Raw genomic sequence first — 17,519 nt, 5'->3', positions numbered from 1 at the left:
GGGTGGCTTGTCCCAGCCACATTTCCTGCTCTTTCCTCCAACAGCGAGTCAGCTGGGGAGAAGAAAGAGACTGTCCCTGCACTCACAGCTGGGTGAAAAGAAGAAAAAGGAAGAGGAGGCGGATGGGGCCCAGAAGGAGGCGGATGGGGCCCAGGAGGCGGCAGGTGGGGCCCAGGAGGCGCCCCAAAGCACGCGGCAGGCCACCGGGCGACGGCACTGGCGCATGCTCCAGAAAGGCTTCCGGCATGCCGTGGAAAAGGTACCTGGGAGCCCCTGGCAGCTCCCCAGAGGTGTCCCCCTCCCGTCTGTCTTCCTGTCCCTCCCCTCTCCTTTCCACTCGGCGCCCCGGCTTTTCCACGGAGCAGGATGCTCCTCCCCATCTCGCAGGCATGTGCACATTCGCGCACACGCTTGCAGTGGGATCGTTCCTATCAGGGCTAGTAGCCAGGAGCCTGGGCAAGTGGGCAGAGCTCCCTTAGTTGGCAGGATGTGCTCCCACGGAGGAGCCATGGGAAGAGCTGCGTGGGACCCCTGTGCCCTCTGCTGATGCAGCCCATCCACACTGGCAGCCCTGCAGGGTAGCTGAGGGCAGGTGAATACAGAGAGGAGACGTCACCTGGGGAGGACCCACGTGGGTTGGTCCCTATCCAAGGCCAGAGCAGGGCTTGCCTTCCAGGCGAGGGGGAGGGGGGGCACTCCTGAGCCACAGGGTCTTTCTGCCGGCAGCTGTGCTGCTACTGCTGCTTCCTCCTCCTCCTCTTCCTGCATTGTAGATGAAGAACGAGGAGATGAAGGTGGCCTACCTGAGCCACGGCCTGCAGCACCTGTGCCGCGTTGCCTTTGCCAGCCCCGTGCGCCACGTGGCTCATGATTCGCTCCGGCGGATCTTTGTGGTGCTGGACTCGGCGAACCTGCTGCACTTCTTGAAGGAGGACGGGACCTACAGGAGCTGCAAGAGAGCCCCCGCCCCCATGGCCGGGCTCCTGCACGCCACCGAAGTGGACCGGTTCGTAGCCTGGGACAAGGGGGGGCTCCAAGTGTTGGACTCTGACTTCCAGCCGCTCTCCCAGGTGCAGTCCACGGTGCCCATCCGCTGTGGCCGTTACAGCGAGCAGCTGAACCGGATCGTGACCGTGGGTGAGGGCAACCTGACCCTCTGGGACTTCCGCTATGGCTTCCGGAGCCTGCACTGCCTCATCACAGTGAGCCAGGGCCTGGTGCCCAGCGACGCCTTCAGGCACCTCGTCTTGGGGGGCGGCAGCGCGGGGAGCCAGCGCTGCTTTGCGGCTTGTGACACTGGCGCTGCTGCCTTCGATGTCTCCAAGGGCAAGCTCCTCTCCTTCAAGAAGGAGCTCCATAGCAGGTGAGGCCTCCGTCGGCCCAGGCAGAGCCAGGAGCGTGCCGGGAACACGGTACCGCCGAGGGCAGGGAATGGCCGTCCTGCACCATCCCCTGGGGCATGGAGCTGTGGCCAGGATCTGCCAGGCCTCCTCGTTAACGCACAGGAATGCCTGGGCCCCTTGGGTGGGGAGGCGGGAGCGCAAACTGGGTTGTGAAAACCCAGCCGAGCCACATCGTCAAAACCACAGTCCAGGCCTGTGACGTCCTGCAGTGCAGCTTCCAAGTTTCCACAAGGAAGCTCCCCCAGATTAGAAAATCTAGATGTTGCTCCCCTTTTGCATGAATATCTTGGCTTGCAGAATCTGGCTGACCGGCCCTTGGATGACGATGACAAGCCCTGGAGGAAGTGGAAGTGGAGGGATACGGATGTGGGAGGGGGGATTCTGAGGTGGTGTGTGCACGCATGCTGATCTTACAATTAATTGAAAATGCAAGGGGGGATTTATAAAATCTGTGGTGGTCCAGGACTGGTTAGTAACTGCATGAGGCTCGTGCTGCTGAGAGACTGAGAGAACTGGGCATGTTTAGCCTGGAGAAGAGAAAATTGAGGGGAGACATGAGAGCACTCTTCAAAGACTTCAAAGGTTGTCACACAGAGGAGGGCCAGGATCTCTTCTCCATCCTCCCAGAGTGCAGGACATGGAATAATGGGCTCAAGTTACAGGAAGCCAGATTCTGGCTGAACATTAGGAAAAATGTCCTGTTAGAGCAGTATGACAATGGAGCCCATGACCTAGGGAGGTGGTGGGTTCTCCCACACTAGAGGCCTTCAAGAGGCAGCCAGTCTGTTTAAGAGTATCTATGTCCCACCTTTCTAGTCCCAAACTGAACCATCCAAGACAGCTAATGCAGATAATATTTTAAATTCACAACTGCAAAAACAGATCTAAATAAGCAGCAAGTAAATGACAAAACCACCACAATAGTATCAAAGTGCAGTGACAGCAGAACCTAACCCTAAAAAGTCTGGACTTTCTCCAGTAAGAAAAAGGAGGGTTACAAAGGGATGGCGACACGTGGAAAACGTGGCGGACCGAGCCGTGGTGATTCCCCAGTCAGTTCTCATTTGGAAGCAACCACCAGGGTGCTGGTCCCTGGTGTAGGCTGCTTCCCAGTGCAGTGCCATGCCTGTCTACTCAGAAGTAAGTCTGACTGGCTTCAATAGGGCTTACTCCCAGGTGGAGAAGTAGAGGCTTGCCTACAGCTGTCCGCACTGTTCTCATGGGGCTCCTCCGCTTCTCCCCCAGGGTGATCACGGATATTACCTACTGCGAAGCCATTGGCTGTGCTGTTACGGCCTCCCGAGACACAACCATCAAGGTCTGGGACAAGGACTGGAACATCCAGACGGTTTTCGTGGGCCACACCGGTGAGTATGGGCATGTGCCCACGTAGCGAAGGGCCTCAAGTCCCTCCCCCCACCTCCCGTGACCCATAGCTGGCAAGGGCAGAGTTGGGCGCCTGGCCCCTCTCCTCCTCTTAGGCAAGGGGCATCCCGGCTCTTTTGCAGGTAAAGCACCCGATTGATTGGCCCACGGCTATGGGTACGATTGCCACCTTCTCCCAATATAGAACAGCTGCATGACTGGCAGAAATTCATCAGATGAAGCTTTCATCAGCATGAAAATGCATTGAAAAGGCTTTACCTGCTGCATTTCTGGCTGGCACAGAGCTGCTGCAGGCATAAGGCCGTTTCCTTCTTAGTGATCACAGCTACTAGCTGCCGATAGGTCTGCCCTCCTGGGATCTTTGCCTTGTCCTCTGAGCCTCCGGCAAGAAAGGGTGATGGTCGTGAATGGGGGGGGGGGGCTGTGCCTAGGTGTTAGGAAAGGAAGCAGCCCCTGAGGGAGGATGAGAGGGAGACGGTTCTCCTTCGGGCAGCCCTTTTGAAAGGTGAAGCAGACGGTCCCTCCCCGGCTGCTTTAATTCACCCACCAAGGCTGGGGAGGAGCTGCTGGTGTGCCCGTCCGCCCGCCCCCCGCTGCTTGCTCCCTCCGGACCGTGGATGTCTCGCCCGCTTTGTCGTGCCCTCTCACGCTCCCCCACCCTCGGCCCACCCGCCTTGTGCCCACAGCGCCGGTGATTGCTGTGACCATCTACCCTCAGAGGCCCCTCATCTTCTCTGCCTCCCAAGACGGCACCATTCGCACGTGGAACCTTGACACCATCGACCAGGTGGATCAGGTCCACATCTCGGAGCCGGTGGAGGCCCTGGAGACCAAAACCGCGTCCCACGTCGTCTCCATCTCCGGCTCGTCCCTGAACGTCTGGAAGATCAACCAGCTCTACTCGCTGCACACACTCCTGGGCTCCCCCGTCAAGCGCCTCAGCTGCTTCAACCTGAAGGCGGTGGGCGACTTCCCCATCCGCATCCTCTGTGCCTGCCAGGATTCCACGGTGAGGCTGCTGGACGCGGAGAGTGGCCAAGCCCACGCTGCCCTCTTGCTGGAGCTGCCTTGCCAGGCCCGGGACGTGGCCTACTGCTTGCCCCGGGAGACCCTCTTTGTGCTGACAGAGCACGGCGCCCTCTTGCGCGCCAACGCCGCGGCCGACCCCATGGTGGTCAAGAAGCACACGCCCGCCGGCTCCTGGGACTCCCGGCCCTGCTGCCTCCTGCTCTACAGCCACACCGTCGACCCCAAGGGGGCCTACAGCACGTGGCTGCAAGTGACCGAGAACAAAGGCCACCGGAAGCCGTGGCAGAAAGTCCCACTCAAAATGCAGGACAAAAACAGGTGCGGCGTGTGGCGTCTCAGCGCAGGGAACCGCCTGGGCCCGGCCCCAGGCCCCGGGCGAAAGCCTGCTGGGGCCCCTGCCCTGCCCTGCCCAGGAGCCCCATTTACCCTTCCTTAGTAGAGGGGTATTTGCGCAGAGCCTGGACTCCGCACCCAAGGCGCAACAGCCGACACATGGGCGCGGGTGGGCAGGTGGCTGGCGTCAGGCTGGGTTGCAGTCCGGCTGACCGGTCACGGGCCACGCTGAGTAGGAGGGCCCTGAAGCCTGGGGCACGGGGAGAGGCCCCATCACCGTAGGTCCAGGAACAGAGCGGAACTTTGGCGGTCAAGATCAGGGAAGAGGATGACAGCGTTGGGTGACCTCTCAACGTGGCCCTGAATAGAGGGCTTGAGGCGGGGGGGTGTCGCGATTTGGAGGTGGCTGGCCGTGCCTCACGATGTCCCGCAGAGCCTGCCCGGCAGTGCAAAGACCAGGGGAGTCCTGGGGCGGAGGGTGTTTGAACACCGGTGGGTAGCGGCGTGAGCACCTTGAGGTGGTCGTGGGCAGGGAGCTGCTCCCTTCGGCCCTGCCAGCCCCGGCCGTGGGATGCCGTTCTCCCGAACAGATCTGCCGCCTCTGGTGGAGGCTGCCGTAGCCCAGGAGCTCTTCTCTAGCTTCAGCCCTGGAGCCTGTTTGCAGTGCCAGGACACCCCTGTGGTATGTGTGTGTGGATTAGCAAGACTTCCTCGGGGGGGGGGCTCCCACCCCCCAACTGCCGCTCCCTCAGTGTTGAGTCAGTATCTCCGGAACCCAGCCCCAAGGAGTCCTGGCTGCTGGGTGGCTCAAGCCCCGTGGCGCTTTCCTTCTTCGGCAGGGACCACTGCATGGATGCGAAGCGGGGGGGTGGCTGTTTTGGTTCCCTCCTCCAGATGCTTCCCCGGATCCTGCCCTCTTGTCACTGTGGCGGAGAAAGACAGGACGGACTCCACAGCTGCACAAAGCCGGGATGGGGTGGTGGGAGGGTGAGCGTTGCGTTCCTCAGCTGCCTCCCCGTGCCCCCCACCCACCCACCTATGCACACACCCTGCTGCGGGGCTGGTAACGTTTGTGCTCTGCGGGACCAGGCTGTTCACAGAATCACAGAATAGCAGAGTTGGAAGGGGCCTACAAGGCCATCAAGTCCAACCCCCTGCTCAATGCAGGGATCCACCCTAAAGCATCCCTAAGGCAATCTGGAAGTGTATAAAATCTGATCCCTCTGGAGACGGTTCAGGTTCTGGAGGAGGCTGCAGCCCGCCCAGCCACGGCCGGTCCCCCTCGCCCACTTTTAGAGCCGGGGCTTCTGAGACTCTCCTGAGCGAGGGCCAAACATACCTTTGAATCCTGTGCTTTGGATTCCCTCTGTCTGTCTGTCTGTCCGTCCGTCTTACTCCTTCCCCCTCCACGGGATTCCCCCCACCCCTCAATCTGCTAGTTTGCAATGTGTGTTTGTGACCATGTTTGACTCCTCCTGCCAGGTACTTGCTATTTCTGGGGCATCAGAACGGGTCCCTCAGTGCGGTGGAATGGTTTTCAGGCCGGATCCAGTACACGGTGGAGGCTCACGGCACTAAACCAGTCACGGTGCTGGCTGAATACCCCACCCAGACATGTGTCATTTCAGCAGGTGAGTCCTAGCTGGGCAAATCCAAGGACCGGGCCCCCAGGGTCACAGGGCGGCCAGGGTGGACAGCCCCAGGCCCCAGCAAAGGCAGCGCCCTGCTCAGCACGCAGGTGGGCGAGGGAGAGAGGCAGCAGTCCCAGGAGACACACACGCACACACACACCCCTTGCTTCACAGGTCCATACCGAAAACACGAGGGGTGTTTTCTACCAACAGGAGGGGGCTTGGGAGAAGGACTGAGGTTGAAATAGGTGTGTGTGTGTGTGTGTGTGTTAAGGAATGGCAGGGGGTGGGGTGGGGTGAAGAGCCAACACGGTGGTGGTGGAGGAGGGAAGGGGTTGCTCTGGCACAGAGAAGGAGCTTGTCTTGGGGGGGGGGGTCCTCCAAGGACAAGAGGGCCTTTTTCTCCCCGGCAGAAGGGTCTTCCCTGCTGCTTTCCCTGAGCCTTCAGCCAGCCATCTCCAGCAGCTCCCCTGGAATTTGGGCAGGGGGAGAGACTGAGTTTTCCAGCAGGTGGGGACTTGTTTTCTAGGGGTGGGCGTCCAGATGTGGGCTTTTATTGCGCCATCGCTCTGCCTTGTCCACGGGCTGCCGGCTCCAGGCGGCAGCCTCTTCCAGGCGTCCAACTCCTGCCCCCCCCTCCCCTCCCCTTCAGGGCTGCTTCCGTCCTTTTTTCCTTACTAAGAATCATAGAATCATAGAATCGCAGAGTGGGAAGGGGCCTCCAAGGCCATCGAGTCCCACCCCCTGAGAAAGTCTGTGAAGGAGAAGAAGTCGGAGGCGCTGCGCAAGGGCCTGCTTGCCGCTCGCGGCGCGTCTCTCGCTCCTTACGGTTCCTGGGCCTCGGCGCCTGGGCGCTGCTGCTGGTGCCCCCAGAGCACGCTGAGCCAGCCCAGCCAAGCAGGCGGAGGCTGTGAACAGCCCCAGGGGCTCCTTCGCGACGGCCAGAGCGAGCGCAACGCCCGGCCCACCGCGTGCGCGGGCCACGGGAGCTTAACGCCGGCCTCGCGCCTGTCCTTGCCCCCCCGGCACAGGTGCCGATCTCACGGTGAAGCTGTGGCGCCTCTTCCCCTACGCGGAGGAGTGCCTGGTCCCGCTCCTGTGCTTCTCCTGCGCCTCGCCCGTGTCGCACCTGTGCTCTCTGGGAGAGACGCTGGCGGTGGCCTTCCAGGACCCGGACACCGTGACCTACAGCATCGTCTACTACAACCTGATGACGCAGACGCGGGCTGAGCACGGGCCCGAGGACGACGCCCAGGACGGCATCACGGGTGGGCGCGGGCTGTGGGGCAGCGCTGGAAAGGGGCGGATCCAGGGGGCCGTGGCTCCGGGGTCTCACAGATGCTGCGCCCCCCCCCCCCTCTCACCAGGCCTCTGCTGCTGCCCCAACCTGAAGCTCTTTGCCTCGGCCAGCAGAGACGGCTCCGTGAAGGTCTGGGACATCAAGAACAAGCTGCTGCGGTGCGTGGCGGGCCGGGCCGGGCCGGGCTCCTTCCCTGCCCACCCCTGACTCTGAGCAGCCGATGGGGGCTGCCGGAGGGCAGGGGCGGCCTCTGGCTGTGTCCAGTCCTTCCTGGTTCCGGGGGGTGGCGCTGGCCTGCCGTGGGCATTTGGCCCCACGTGGCTTTCGGCCCCAGCGGCGATGCGGCAAACTAGGAGCGCGGGGACCTTTGGCTGCACGTGCCGTGGATGTGGGTCGGACTTGTTTCTGGGAGAACGTGGCCGCTTGTGCCCGAGGCCTGTGGGATGCCCGCTGCTTGGGGACCCACGGCCACTTCTGAGGCTGGCGAGCAGTGGGGCCTTCTGTGCTGTGCCGGCTGCTCCTTCCACCTCTCCATCGAGAACCACCCCCCTCCCTCCCTCCCTCCCTCCTCTGTGGCATGCAAAGGCCCACAGACCTCCTCCCCTCCCCTTCCTTCCTCAGCTGCCTCTGGAGCACCCAGTGTAGATGCCCTCGGAAGGTATCTTCCGCCTCCCCTTGATTTTTCCAATTTTATTAAACGTATGTTTCCATTTATACCTACCTTTCGGACCACCAACATTGTCTTGCCCACGATGGCTGAATGTGTTTTCTTTAAAGTGGAGATTAATGTGATCTACCTGTATTTGTACTCTTTTAAGGCCAGGTTGCTAGTTGTGTGTGGTTCCCCGTAGCCCTATGCCCGTGGCCTTTGGCTCCCTTGCCACTGGCTGTCCGAGAGGGCTGCTGAGGCCGGGGCATCAAGCAGAGTCCACCCCCACCCACCCACGCCCCACATCCTGCCTGGACAGCCATCTGTCAGGGATGCTTTAGGGTGGATTCCTGCCTTGAGCAGGGGGTGGGACTCCATGGCCTTGTAGGCTTCCAACTCTACTATTCTATGATTGTCCACGGCAGGCACCTGAAGCTGAACACCATCCCGGAGAGCCTGGCTTTTGCCAACCACTGGGGAGACCTGCTAGTTGGCATTGAGCGGCACCTCTACCTCATCCACCATAGCAAGTACCTGCCCAGCTACTACAAGATGAAGGTGGGGCTGCCTGCTAGCCCTTGCTGGGGGTGGGTCAGGGGGAACACAGGCCATGGAGCCCCCCCTGCAGACACCCAGACACAAGCTCCCACCTGAGTTGTGCTCTTGGGGGATTTCCATGCAGCTGGGAGGCCCATTTACGCGGGGCCTGCAAATGTCGCCTCTTGTGCTCCGTGGAATTGGGCGACTCCTCTTCCTCCTCCTCCTCCTCTTCCTCTCGCAGCTGCTGTGTGAAAAGTTCCTGGAGCCCCTCAAGGATGTCCCCCTCCCCATCAGTGACTCCTGCTTTGAGGACCTTGTCAGGGAGAACATCAGGCGGCTGAAGCAGGAACCACCCCTGGAGGAAACTGAGTAAGTCAGCTGAGGGACCCAGATTAGCTGGGTTGGGGGGAGAGAATGGGCATCAAATGGCAGGTGCCATTCAATGCAAAAAAATAAAAATAACAACCCCAACTTCACACGTCTGCTGAGCTAGCAGTGACTGAACAGGAAAGAGTATTGCGTCCAGTTCTGGGCTCCACAATTCAAGAAGGACGCAGACAAGCTGGAGCGTGTTCAGAGGAGGGAAGGGAGGATGATCAGGGGTCTGGAAACAAAGCCCTGTGAAGAGAGACTGAAAGAACTGGGCGGGTTTAGCCTGGAGAAGAGAAGATGGAGGGGAGACATTAGAGCACACTTCAAATACTTGAAAGGCTGTCACACGTAGGAGGGCCGGGATCTCTTCTCGATCCTCCCAGAGTGCAGGACACGGAATAATGGACTCAAGTTAAAGGAAGCCAGATTCCAGCTGGACATCAGGAAAAACTTCCTGACTGTTAGAGCGGTACGACAATGGAATCAGTTACCTAAGGAGGTTGTGGGCTCTCCCACACTCGAGGCCTTCAAGAGGCAGCTGGACAAGCATCTGTCAGGGATGCTTTAGGGTGGATTCCTGCATTGAGCAGGGGGTTGGACTCGATGGCCTTGTAGGCCAACTCTGCTATTCTAAGATTCTATGATTCTATGAGATCTTGGGATTGGGGTGGTTAAAGCGATGAAAGTATCTCCCAGTGTCTGGTGGCTCTGAAAAAGGCAAACTCCATGTTAGGCATAATTAGGAAAGGAATTGAGAATAAAATGGCCACGATCATCCTGCCCTCGTACAAATCTATGGTGTGACCATACCTGCAATACTGTGTACAGTTCTGGTCCTTGTATCTTAAAAGAGATATTGTAGAGCAGGAAAAGGTGCAGATAAGCACAAGCGAAACAGTCAAGGGCCTGGAGCATCTCCCCCGTGAGGAGAGGTTGCAGCACCTGGGACTGTTTGTCTTAGAGAAAAGGCAAGTGAGGGGGACATGATCAAGACGTACAAAATGATGCCTGGTGTGGAGAGTGCGGAGAGTGCGGAGGGGCATTTTTCTCTCTGTGGCCAACGCACAGTTGGTTGGCCACAGAGTGCTGGACTAGATGGACTCTTGGCCTGATCCAGCCTCAGGGCTGTTCTTGTGGTTTTGTGTTCTTAAAGGGCTGCAGCCTTATCTGTGGCCAGTGGCTCCTGAAGGGTGGTGGTGAAAGCTGTCACGGGGGAGTGTCCTCTGCCTCTGTGGAGGCAGGTAGAGGCTCCTCCTCTGACCTGGAAGGCCCTGGCCTGGTGGGGATTGGATTAGTGATGGTTTCTTCTGTCTCTGGAGTCCTCACTGGTGCCAGAGGATGGGTCCAGGCAGGGGGACGTGACACCGGGCTCTTGCACCATAGACCAGCAGCTGTCCCAACTTTAGCTCAGCTAAAAACTTTTCTTTTTTCTAAAGCTTTTAAAACTTGATTTTGATCTGACTTTTATACTGTTAGTTGTACTCTACCCTGTGCCTGTTTGGTGCATTCTCTTCCCCTCCTTATTGTTTTATTATGATTCTATTAGAACGTAAGCCTATGCGGCAGGGTTTTGCTATTTTATTGTTCTACTCTGTACAGCACAGTTTATGTCCATACCTATCCTATCCACACAGGTCACCTCTGCCTGCATCCCGCCAGATGGACTTGCAAGAATCAAGGGTGATTGGTGGCATCCCTGGCAAGGTAAGCGTTGCCAATACAAGTGGCAAGACCAGGCCATTTTGGGTGGTAATAGCCTTGTTGCCGAGACCAGAAAGTAAGAGCAGCCCTCTTCTTGGCACTCATGGAAGCCACATCTGGGTGTCTTGTGCTCAGCTCACAATGAACACAGGCAAGATGTATTTTGCATTTACTGTTGTTCCCTGCCTCGATCAAAATGGAGAGGCGGGTAAGAAATATGTATTATTATTATTATTATTATTATTATTATTATTATTATTATTGGGAGGCTTTGTGGGAGAGCAAAAGTTAGATTCTCCTATCCTTGCCTCAAGTCAAGATGAAGAGGGGATTGTGCTGCCCTTTTATAAGGGTCTCCAGCAGGAAGGAAACGTTCACTTCTAACTACTGAGGACAGATCAAAAAGCAGTGGGCATAAATGACACGGGCGTAGATGCTCCCATCTTAGCCATGATCTCTTTTTTTCAGGGGCACCTGGGCTATTACATTACCATTGAGTTTGATAATTAAGTCTAAATCCCTTTGGGAAATTCAAGGGAAGTCTGGGCAAACGAGTGTGTCCGGTGGGATTCTTTGGGAGTACGAGATCATGCCAGATCAGGATATTACGTGCAGAAGAGCTCATTCATCGTACTCCTTTTAACGGTGCTTCCATGGCCCAGAAGAGGAGAAGGATCAGCCTGGGGAGGAAGCAGCCTTCTGAGGGGTGCCAGTGGAGTCATGTGCAGCCTGTCTTGTTCTGTGGCTCTTTGAAGTTCACATTGGAAGCTGGTAGCACCTGATATTCGGATCAAAGCAGGAAGAAAATTGGGCCTAAGGTAGCTCCAAGGGGGTCTTGCCAGTTGAAACTCTCACATGTGACAATAGGAGAATGTTGTCTCAGCAGGGAGCAAAAGCCAACTGAAGTCTTATGTAGACTGACAAGACCTATAGTGTAGTCAGCTCTGCCCCTCCTGATGTTTTAGCCTGAGAGGTTGGGGAGGATTTTCTGCTAGGGACTCCTCTTAGCTAGAGGGCAACGGCAAGGCTGCGTTCCCTGGCCAAGAGCACCCTATATAAGGCACTGGTGTCCTACCCACGAGGGAGTAGTAGCGTGTTCCTTATTCTCATCAGAATCCTTTGTTGTACTCTGGAAGTCCAAAGGCTAACGGTCATGAGAGAGGAGTCCCAAACGCACCTGGGGCCTGGCTAGAGCCCCTGAGATCCCTGACCTGGACAATGCAGCATGCCTCCGGCCACTCCTGGAGAGGAGGGGGGTGAAGGCCCTGCAGGCCCAGGGAAAGGCCTTGTCCAAAAGTGTGGGTCTTCTTGGGGCCTGCCAGAGCTGATTGGGCAAAGGTCTCTCAGGGAAAGCTCTGTGTGGCCCTGTGGCATCAGGGGGGTTAGACCGGCTGCTCTTTGAATTCTGGGGCATCCTTTCAAGCGGCAGCTCTTTGACAGTAGCCAGTGTGGTGTAGTGGCTAGAGTTTCGGACTGGGAGTCAGGAGATCCGGGTTCTAGTCCCCACTCGGCCATGGAAGCCCACTGGGTGACTTTGGGCCAGTCCCAGACTCTCAGCCCAACCTACCTCACAGGGTTGTTGTTGTGAGGATAAAAATGAAGAGGAGGAGGATTATGTACACCGCCTTGGGTTCCTTAACAGGGAAAAAGACAGGATATAAATGTAATAAAAATAATACATAAAACTGGGTCTGCCTAGAGGGATTGCACAGACCCCAATGAGTTGGACTCGATGGCCTTATAGGCCCCTTCCAACTCTACTATTCTGATTCTATGATTAAATAAATATATAAAGAGCCAGTGTGGTGTAGTTGTTAGAGCGTTGGACTGGGAGTCGGGAGATCCGGGTTCTAGTCCCCACTCAGCCATGGAAACCCACTGAGTGACTTTGGGCCAGTCCCAGACTCTCAGCCCAACCTACCTCACAGGGTTGTTGTTGTGAGGATAACATGGAGAGGAGGAGCATTATGTACGCTGCCTTGGGTTCCTTGGAGGCAAAAAGGCAGGATATAAATGAAATAAATAAATAAATAAATAAGTAGTAGTAGGGCAGGCGGAGGAGGGAGGGAGGGAGGAAAGAGAGAGGGGCAGAGAGGCCTGAGCTCCAAACCCCTTGCAGAAATTTTCCCAGCTGATCAAGAACCACCAGGACTTGCAGCTCCTCCAGAAGGGGAAGATAAGCGCGGCCAAGAAATTGCGGGTCACCAAGGACATGAAGGAGGAGGCCTTTGAGCAGTACCTGCGGATATTCTACAAGAAGCAGCCCAAAGTTGAGGTGAGGCTGGGGCAGGGTTGCGAACTGAGGAGGGGAACTGGGGTGCCCAGGATGGTGGTGGGTGGTGGGTGGGAGGGAGGGAGAGAGGGCTGTACCACCCAGGCAGCAGGCACAGTCTCTCCAGCGTGTGCGACACCCTTCGGACCAACCCCTTTCCTTCCCCTCACAGTACGATCATTTTGCAAGTCCCTCTGAAGCCCACCAGTGTGGCCCCAGGGGCCGGACCCTCGTTTGCCGGCAGCAGGCCGTGTTCCTTGCCTCCCCTGCTCCGATTTCTTTCCCCACAGATCCCTGAGGAAGACATCTTTAATGCGGATGAGGTGCTGGAAGCCATCCGCAAGGTTGACTCCATATCTGAGCTCTACGGCCCAAATCAGTGCAACATGTTTCTGGGGTGCTTCCGTCAACCCTCCGTTCTGAAAGATGTCGGCCAGACATTAGTGGTAACCGGAACGCATCCTCTGCACTCCCACCCACCCCCAACACAACCCACTCTGCACCATCCCGGAGGCCTCTGCGCTGCTCGCTTGCGTCTCTGGCCTGGCCCAGCTGCCACCCTGGGCTCCCATCAGCCCGGCCCCCATTTCTCTTGGTGGAGATGTGACCCTGGGCCTTGGAGCCCTCGGGAGCCCTGCGGGCGAGCAGCAAGCAAGGCCACTGCGTCGCTGCAGCCCGGGCCTTCTCCTTGGCGCCTGAGGGACCGCTTGAGGGAACTTTGGCTCCACGGGCATGCCGGGCTGATGAAGCCCCTGAGCTGGCCTCGAAAAGAGACGCCCCCCACCACACCTTCTGCCCTTCTCCCTACAGGATGCCAGCGCCCCCGCCAAAGTCAGCCTATCAGCTCCCTCGACGGTCACACCCTCCGTTTGGTTCAAGGTCCCCTCCGAAACGAGGGCCCCCTCTGGGATCAGAGCGGCTCTTTCCCAAGCAGGGGCGCTCCAGGAAGAGCAGGTGAGGGCCCGGTACATGGGGGAGGGCGGGGAGGGCGTGGGAGCGGTGCCAGGCTCTAAGAGCGCCTCTTGTCTTTCCCACGGCTCCCCCCCTCTGTTGGAAAAGGCGCAGGAGCAGGCCCCCATAGAGAGGAAGCAGCTCCCCCTGCCTTCCCCCATCCCCTCTATGGATATGGCCCAGTCCTCCGTCGCCTCTGCCCCAGATGAAGCGCAGGAAGAGCCCCAGGACGGGGCGCAGAGGGGGCCCCTGCAGTGGAGAGCTGTCTCTCTGGGCATCCCGGTCGCCATCAGGGAACCCATGGAGAGGAAGACCAGGATGCGCAGGATGAAGGTGAGAGTCCAGACTCTGGGAAGGGTGGTGGCAGGTATGGGAGAAGGCAGGGGGGAGGGGGTCAGGTCTCCTGGGCAGAAAGGCCCTGCACACACACGCCAACGGGCCTTTCGCGTTGCCTGCCTTTCGTAGCCCTTCTGATCCCAAAAGGGACGTTTGAGCCTAGGAAGCTGCCTTCGGCCAAGCGGGAGGCCCCCTCACCTGGTATCGTCCTCTCTAGCTGGCAGAAGCCGTGGCAGGTCCCTTCCCAGAGCCCCCCATCCCACCCCATGGCCAAGGGACCCCTTCCCGGGGCGCCACTCTCCAGAAGGACCTCGGGAGACAGCGGCCTCCTGCATCCCATGGCGGTCGGAAGCTCTGAACACAATGGGACTTACTTCTGTGTAGACAATGGGGCGCTACAAGCCAACAGGAAGAAGAACAAAATACTTAAAAAAGGATCCCATTGGATTTAAACTTTAGCACAACTCTTGTCTGGCAGAATGAAAGGACTTTTCCTTGTGGCCATACAGAACTCGCTACGTCCCCTGCGACACGCTTACTTCAGAGTAAGCCCCATTGAACTTAAACGGGGGGGGGGGGTTGGTGCGGGGGGGGGACCAGACCTGTCTCCCTTTGCTGCAGGGAGGCATTTTACCCTCTTCTCCCTCCAAGAGCAAGGGAGGTTCCTTCCTCAGCAAGTTCATAGCGCCAGGCCAGCCGTACTCACTGCCGTTTCTGCACCATTAAGGGTTTATTATCAGCTTATCTCTGACCTTTCTGAAAATGGGATAAGTGGGGTAGCGGGGAGATGTTTTGGCTGTTGACGATGTCATTTAATCGACCCGGAAGCTTCCGTGTGAATGGCCAGCCATGAATGTGCTATAAATGGCTTGTTTAGAGAAACCCAGAGACTGGGTTAGAACTTCCTAAAGCAGCTGGAAATGAGCCGAAATGCCTGTTTCCAGAGCGGAAGAGGTCAGTGGGTGTCAGTGGAGGTCAGTGAGGGTAGCAGAATGGCGCTCCGCTGGCCTGTCCCATCCCAGAATCAAGGATTTCAGCTCATTTCTGGGGTTGTCGGAGGAAGCACTAGCTGCCTGTTGCACTATTTCTATTTATTATATTTCTATACTACCTGATAGCCGAAGCTCTCTGGGCAGTTCACAACAATTTTTTTTTAATTTTTTAAAATAATTTTATTTATTAAACTCCATTTAACAAAGCAGTTTTTAAAAGAGTTAAAAATATATATAAAAACTTGCAAGTCAGACAGCGTTTCTAATAAATACACAAACACGATTTCTGTAATTGCCGAACCGAGCTTGTTTCCTTCAATTTACTGTGGTCAGAGGAAGATTTGTTAAACCAGAGTTGGATGCCACATCTGTACCATTGATGTAATTGAGAAAAGGAGACCATATTTCATTGAATGGGTCATAGCTAAGTTGGCCTGACGAGACTCTGCGGTGGTAGGTTAATTTTTCAGAGCAGGCTATATCCCACACTTTCCCTTTCCATCCAGTGAGTGTAGGGCCCTTCGGATCCTTCCAGTGTTCGGCGATTTCTAAACGAGCTGCCGTAAGGAGGATAAATACCAATTCTTTATGGGTAAGGGAGGGGTTTAGAGCGTTGGGCAGGGACAGCAGGGCCAGGCTTGGTTCTGGCAAGATTATCTGATCAGTGGCCTTAGAAATTATATTGAAGATAGTTTCCCAGAACGGGCAGTTCACAACAATTAAAACCATAAAATACAAGATAAAAGTTTAAAACTACAGTTTAAAATAAAAGTAAACATAAAAATGGAACCTAGCAGCGATGGAGAGTTTTAAAATGCAGTATCAGAGTGAAATCGACACAGCGCAAACGGAGGCGCAGCAGTAGCCCTGGTCACTGCCGTTTGCTAGGAGGCTTTCTTAAGAGGGTTTTGATAAGGTCTTCCAGCGGCTCAGAAGAGCAAGGTGATGCCAATCGAATAAGGTGTATATATGTCGGGCTGCCCCTTCCCCCCCCGCCCTCTCCCTGGACAGGATAAACAGGCAGGGTGCTGAACAGAAAGAGGAGAGAAAGTCCTGGCTGCCCCCTCTCCCTCTCCCCCCATCCCTCCCCCGGCTCCCCACAGTTCCTAAACACAGTGAACGTCTCCTCCTCCTCCTCCTCGCTGTGAAGAGGCCGTGGGCTCCCACCGGCACAAAGGGCTTTGCGACTTTGCACTGGACGCAGCAGGGAGACGGGGAGGGAGGGGGCCGTTGCCTTGCAGGTGGGGAGGAGCGGAAGACCAGGCTGGACACCCTGGGATGGGGCTGCATCAGGATGCCGTTGCAGGGCCAGCATCCGTGGTGGATCCTTGTGGGGCTGCCTTTCTCCTGCATGGTCTGGAGGGGGTCTGGCAGTGGAGTGCCTTGAAACTGGGGTGGGGGGTGGGGCATGGCATATGAGCAGGGGGAGAGGCCCGAGAGAGAGAGAGAGAGAGAGAGAGAGAGAGAGAGAGACCACACGTTAAAGTGACCACCTGCTGAGCACCCTGCTAAGGCCTCCCCCTTCTCCTTGCCCCCCTAGGTTGCTAAAGTCCCGGGCATGGCCAAAGGGGCTGAAACGGAGCTGCCACTCTTGCCCCCATCGCAAGCCTCCCCGACCTCCAGTTTCACAGGGGACTTCGTCAAGGGCGAGAAGGTAAAAAGGCTCCTGGCCCTGAGTTCTCTGTTGTACCCCGAGGGGGAGGGAGGATGTCTCCACAACACACCTGAACCCCAGCCCCTCCACCCCCGGAGAACTGGGGGAGGATGGGATTCTGCAGCGGAGGGGGAAAGAGCCCTCTACCAATTCGGCACCTTTCCAGATGCATTAGCAAGTTTGCCAGAAGCATTTTTTATTTATTTATCTGGATTTAGATTATTTCTGTCCCAGTGTGTTTGTCCCCCGTAAACCCACCTAACCGGAGTGCTACTGAGGCCGGGCGTCTGCCAAACCAGGGTGGGTGGGGGCTGTGTGTTGAGGGGTTGTGGGCAGCTGGGGCTGAAGAGGCCCACAGTCCCGAGCTAAGGCCCCTCCCTCCTCTTATGGGTTCGCGCTGGCAAGACCCATGGAGACCAGCAGGCCTTCCTGTCCATCTGCAAGAGCCGGAACCTGCTTCCATTCATTTCGGTCAAGCGTGTGCAAGAGACGTCCGCTCACTCCGGTTAACGTCCTCAGTGCATAGCAGGAACTGCCTGCACCGTTCCCCATTTTTTACTTTTCTCTCAACCATCATGAGGACTAGACACCTGTCCCAGGACCCACAACACTAAAAAACACACTCCCCCAAGTCCCCTGAAGATCTGCACTCATGGAATCTGTATATTTCATACCTCGTAGCAGCTGCAAAGGAGCCCCCGGTTCCATGGGGGAAGGGGCGGGGTTGGCAGGAAGGGGACGGCGCTCTCTGCCCCGGGTGTTTCCAGGCCGAGAGTTCTGTCCCAGAAGCTGACATCCTCTGCCCACCTCCTTCCCACCCACCCCCACCCCCGGCCACCCCCGGAATGTCTTCTAAATGAGTGGAGCAAGTGCACCATAAAACCCTTGTCTGGAATTTGCAGGGGAGGAGAAGGTTGTGAGGGAGGGGAGAAAAGAGAGGGGGCCGGGGAAGGATAGGGCTGCGTGTTTG

The 17,519-nt window shown here is 57.1% G+C and overlaps 1 protein-coding gene across 1 annotated transcript in view; it reads left to right on the top strand.

Annotated features, from left to right (window-relative positions):
* Positions 1-17,519, top strand: part of WDR97 (WD repeat domain 97) — a 49,979-nt gene that overhangs the window by 4,084 nt on the left and 28,376 nt on the right. The window contains exons 4-18 of the mRNA XM_063131389.1: positions 45-259; positions 774-1,363; positions 2,649-2,770; positions 3,476-4,136; positions 5,634-5,782; positions 6,814-7,050; positions 7,150-7,240; positions 8,157-8,289; positions 8,513-8,640; positions 10,278-10,347; positions 12,476-12,619; positions 12,907-13,062; positions 13,427-13,570; positions 13,676-13,900; positions 16,436-16,549. Coding sequence (XP_062987459.1) covers positions 45-259; positions 774-1,363; positions 2,649-2,770; positions 3,476-4,136; positions 5,634-5,782; positions 6,814-7,050; positions 7,150-7,240; positions 8,157-8,289; positions 8,513-8,640; positions 10,278-10,347; positions 12,476-12,619; positions 12,907-13,062; positions 13,427-13,570; positions 13,676-13,900; positions 16,436-16,549 — 3,179 coding nt within the window. The remainder of the gene's footprint in view (positions 1-44; positions 260-773; positions 1,364-2,648; positions 2,771-3,475; positions 4,137-5,633; positions 5,783-6,813; positions 7,051-7,149; positions 7,241-8,156; positions 8,290-8,512; positions 8,641-10,277; positions 10,348-12,475; positions 12,620-12,906; positions 13,063-13,426; positions 13,571-13,675; positions 13,901-16,435; positions 16,550-17,519) is intronic.

The sequence above is a fragment of the Elgaria multicarinata genome, chromosome 7 (assembly GCF_023053635.1).
Source record: "Elgaria multicarinata webbii isolate HBS135686 ecotype San Diego chromosome 7, rElgMul1.1.pri, whole genome shotgun sequence".
Classification (NCBI taxonomy): Eukaryota; Metazoa; Chordata; class Lepidosauria; order Squamata; family Anguidae; genus Elgaria; species Elgaria multicarinata.
The sequence above is the reverse complement of the archived record's forward strand: the minus strand, read 5'-3'. Positions and strand labels throughout refer to the sequence as shown.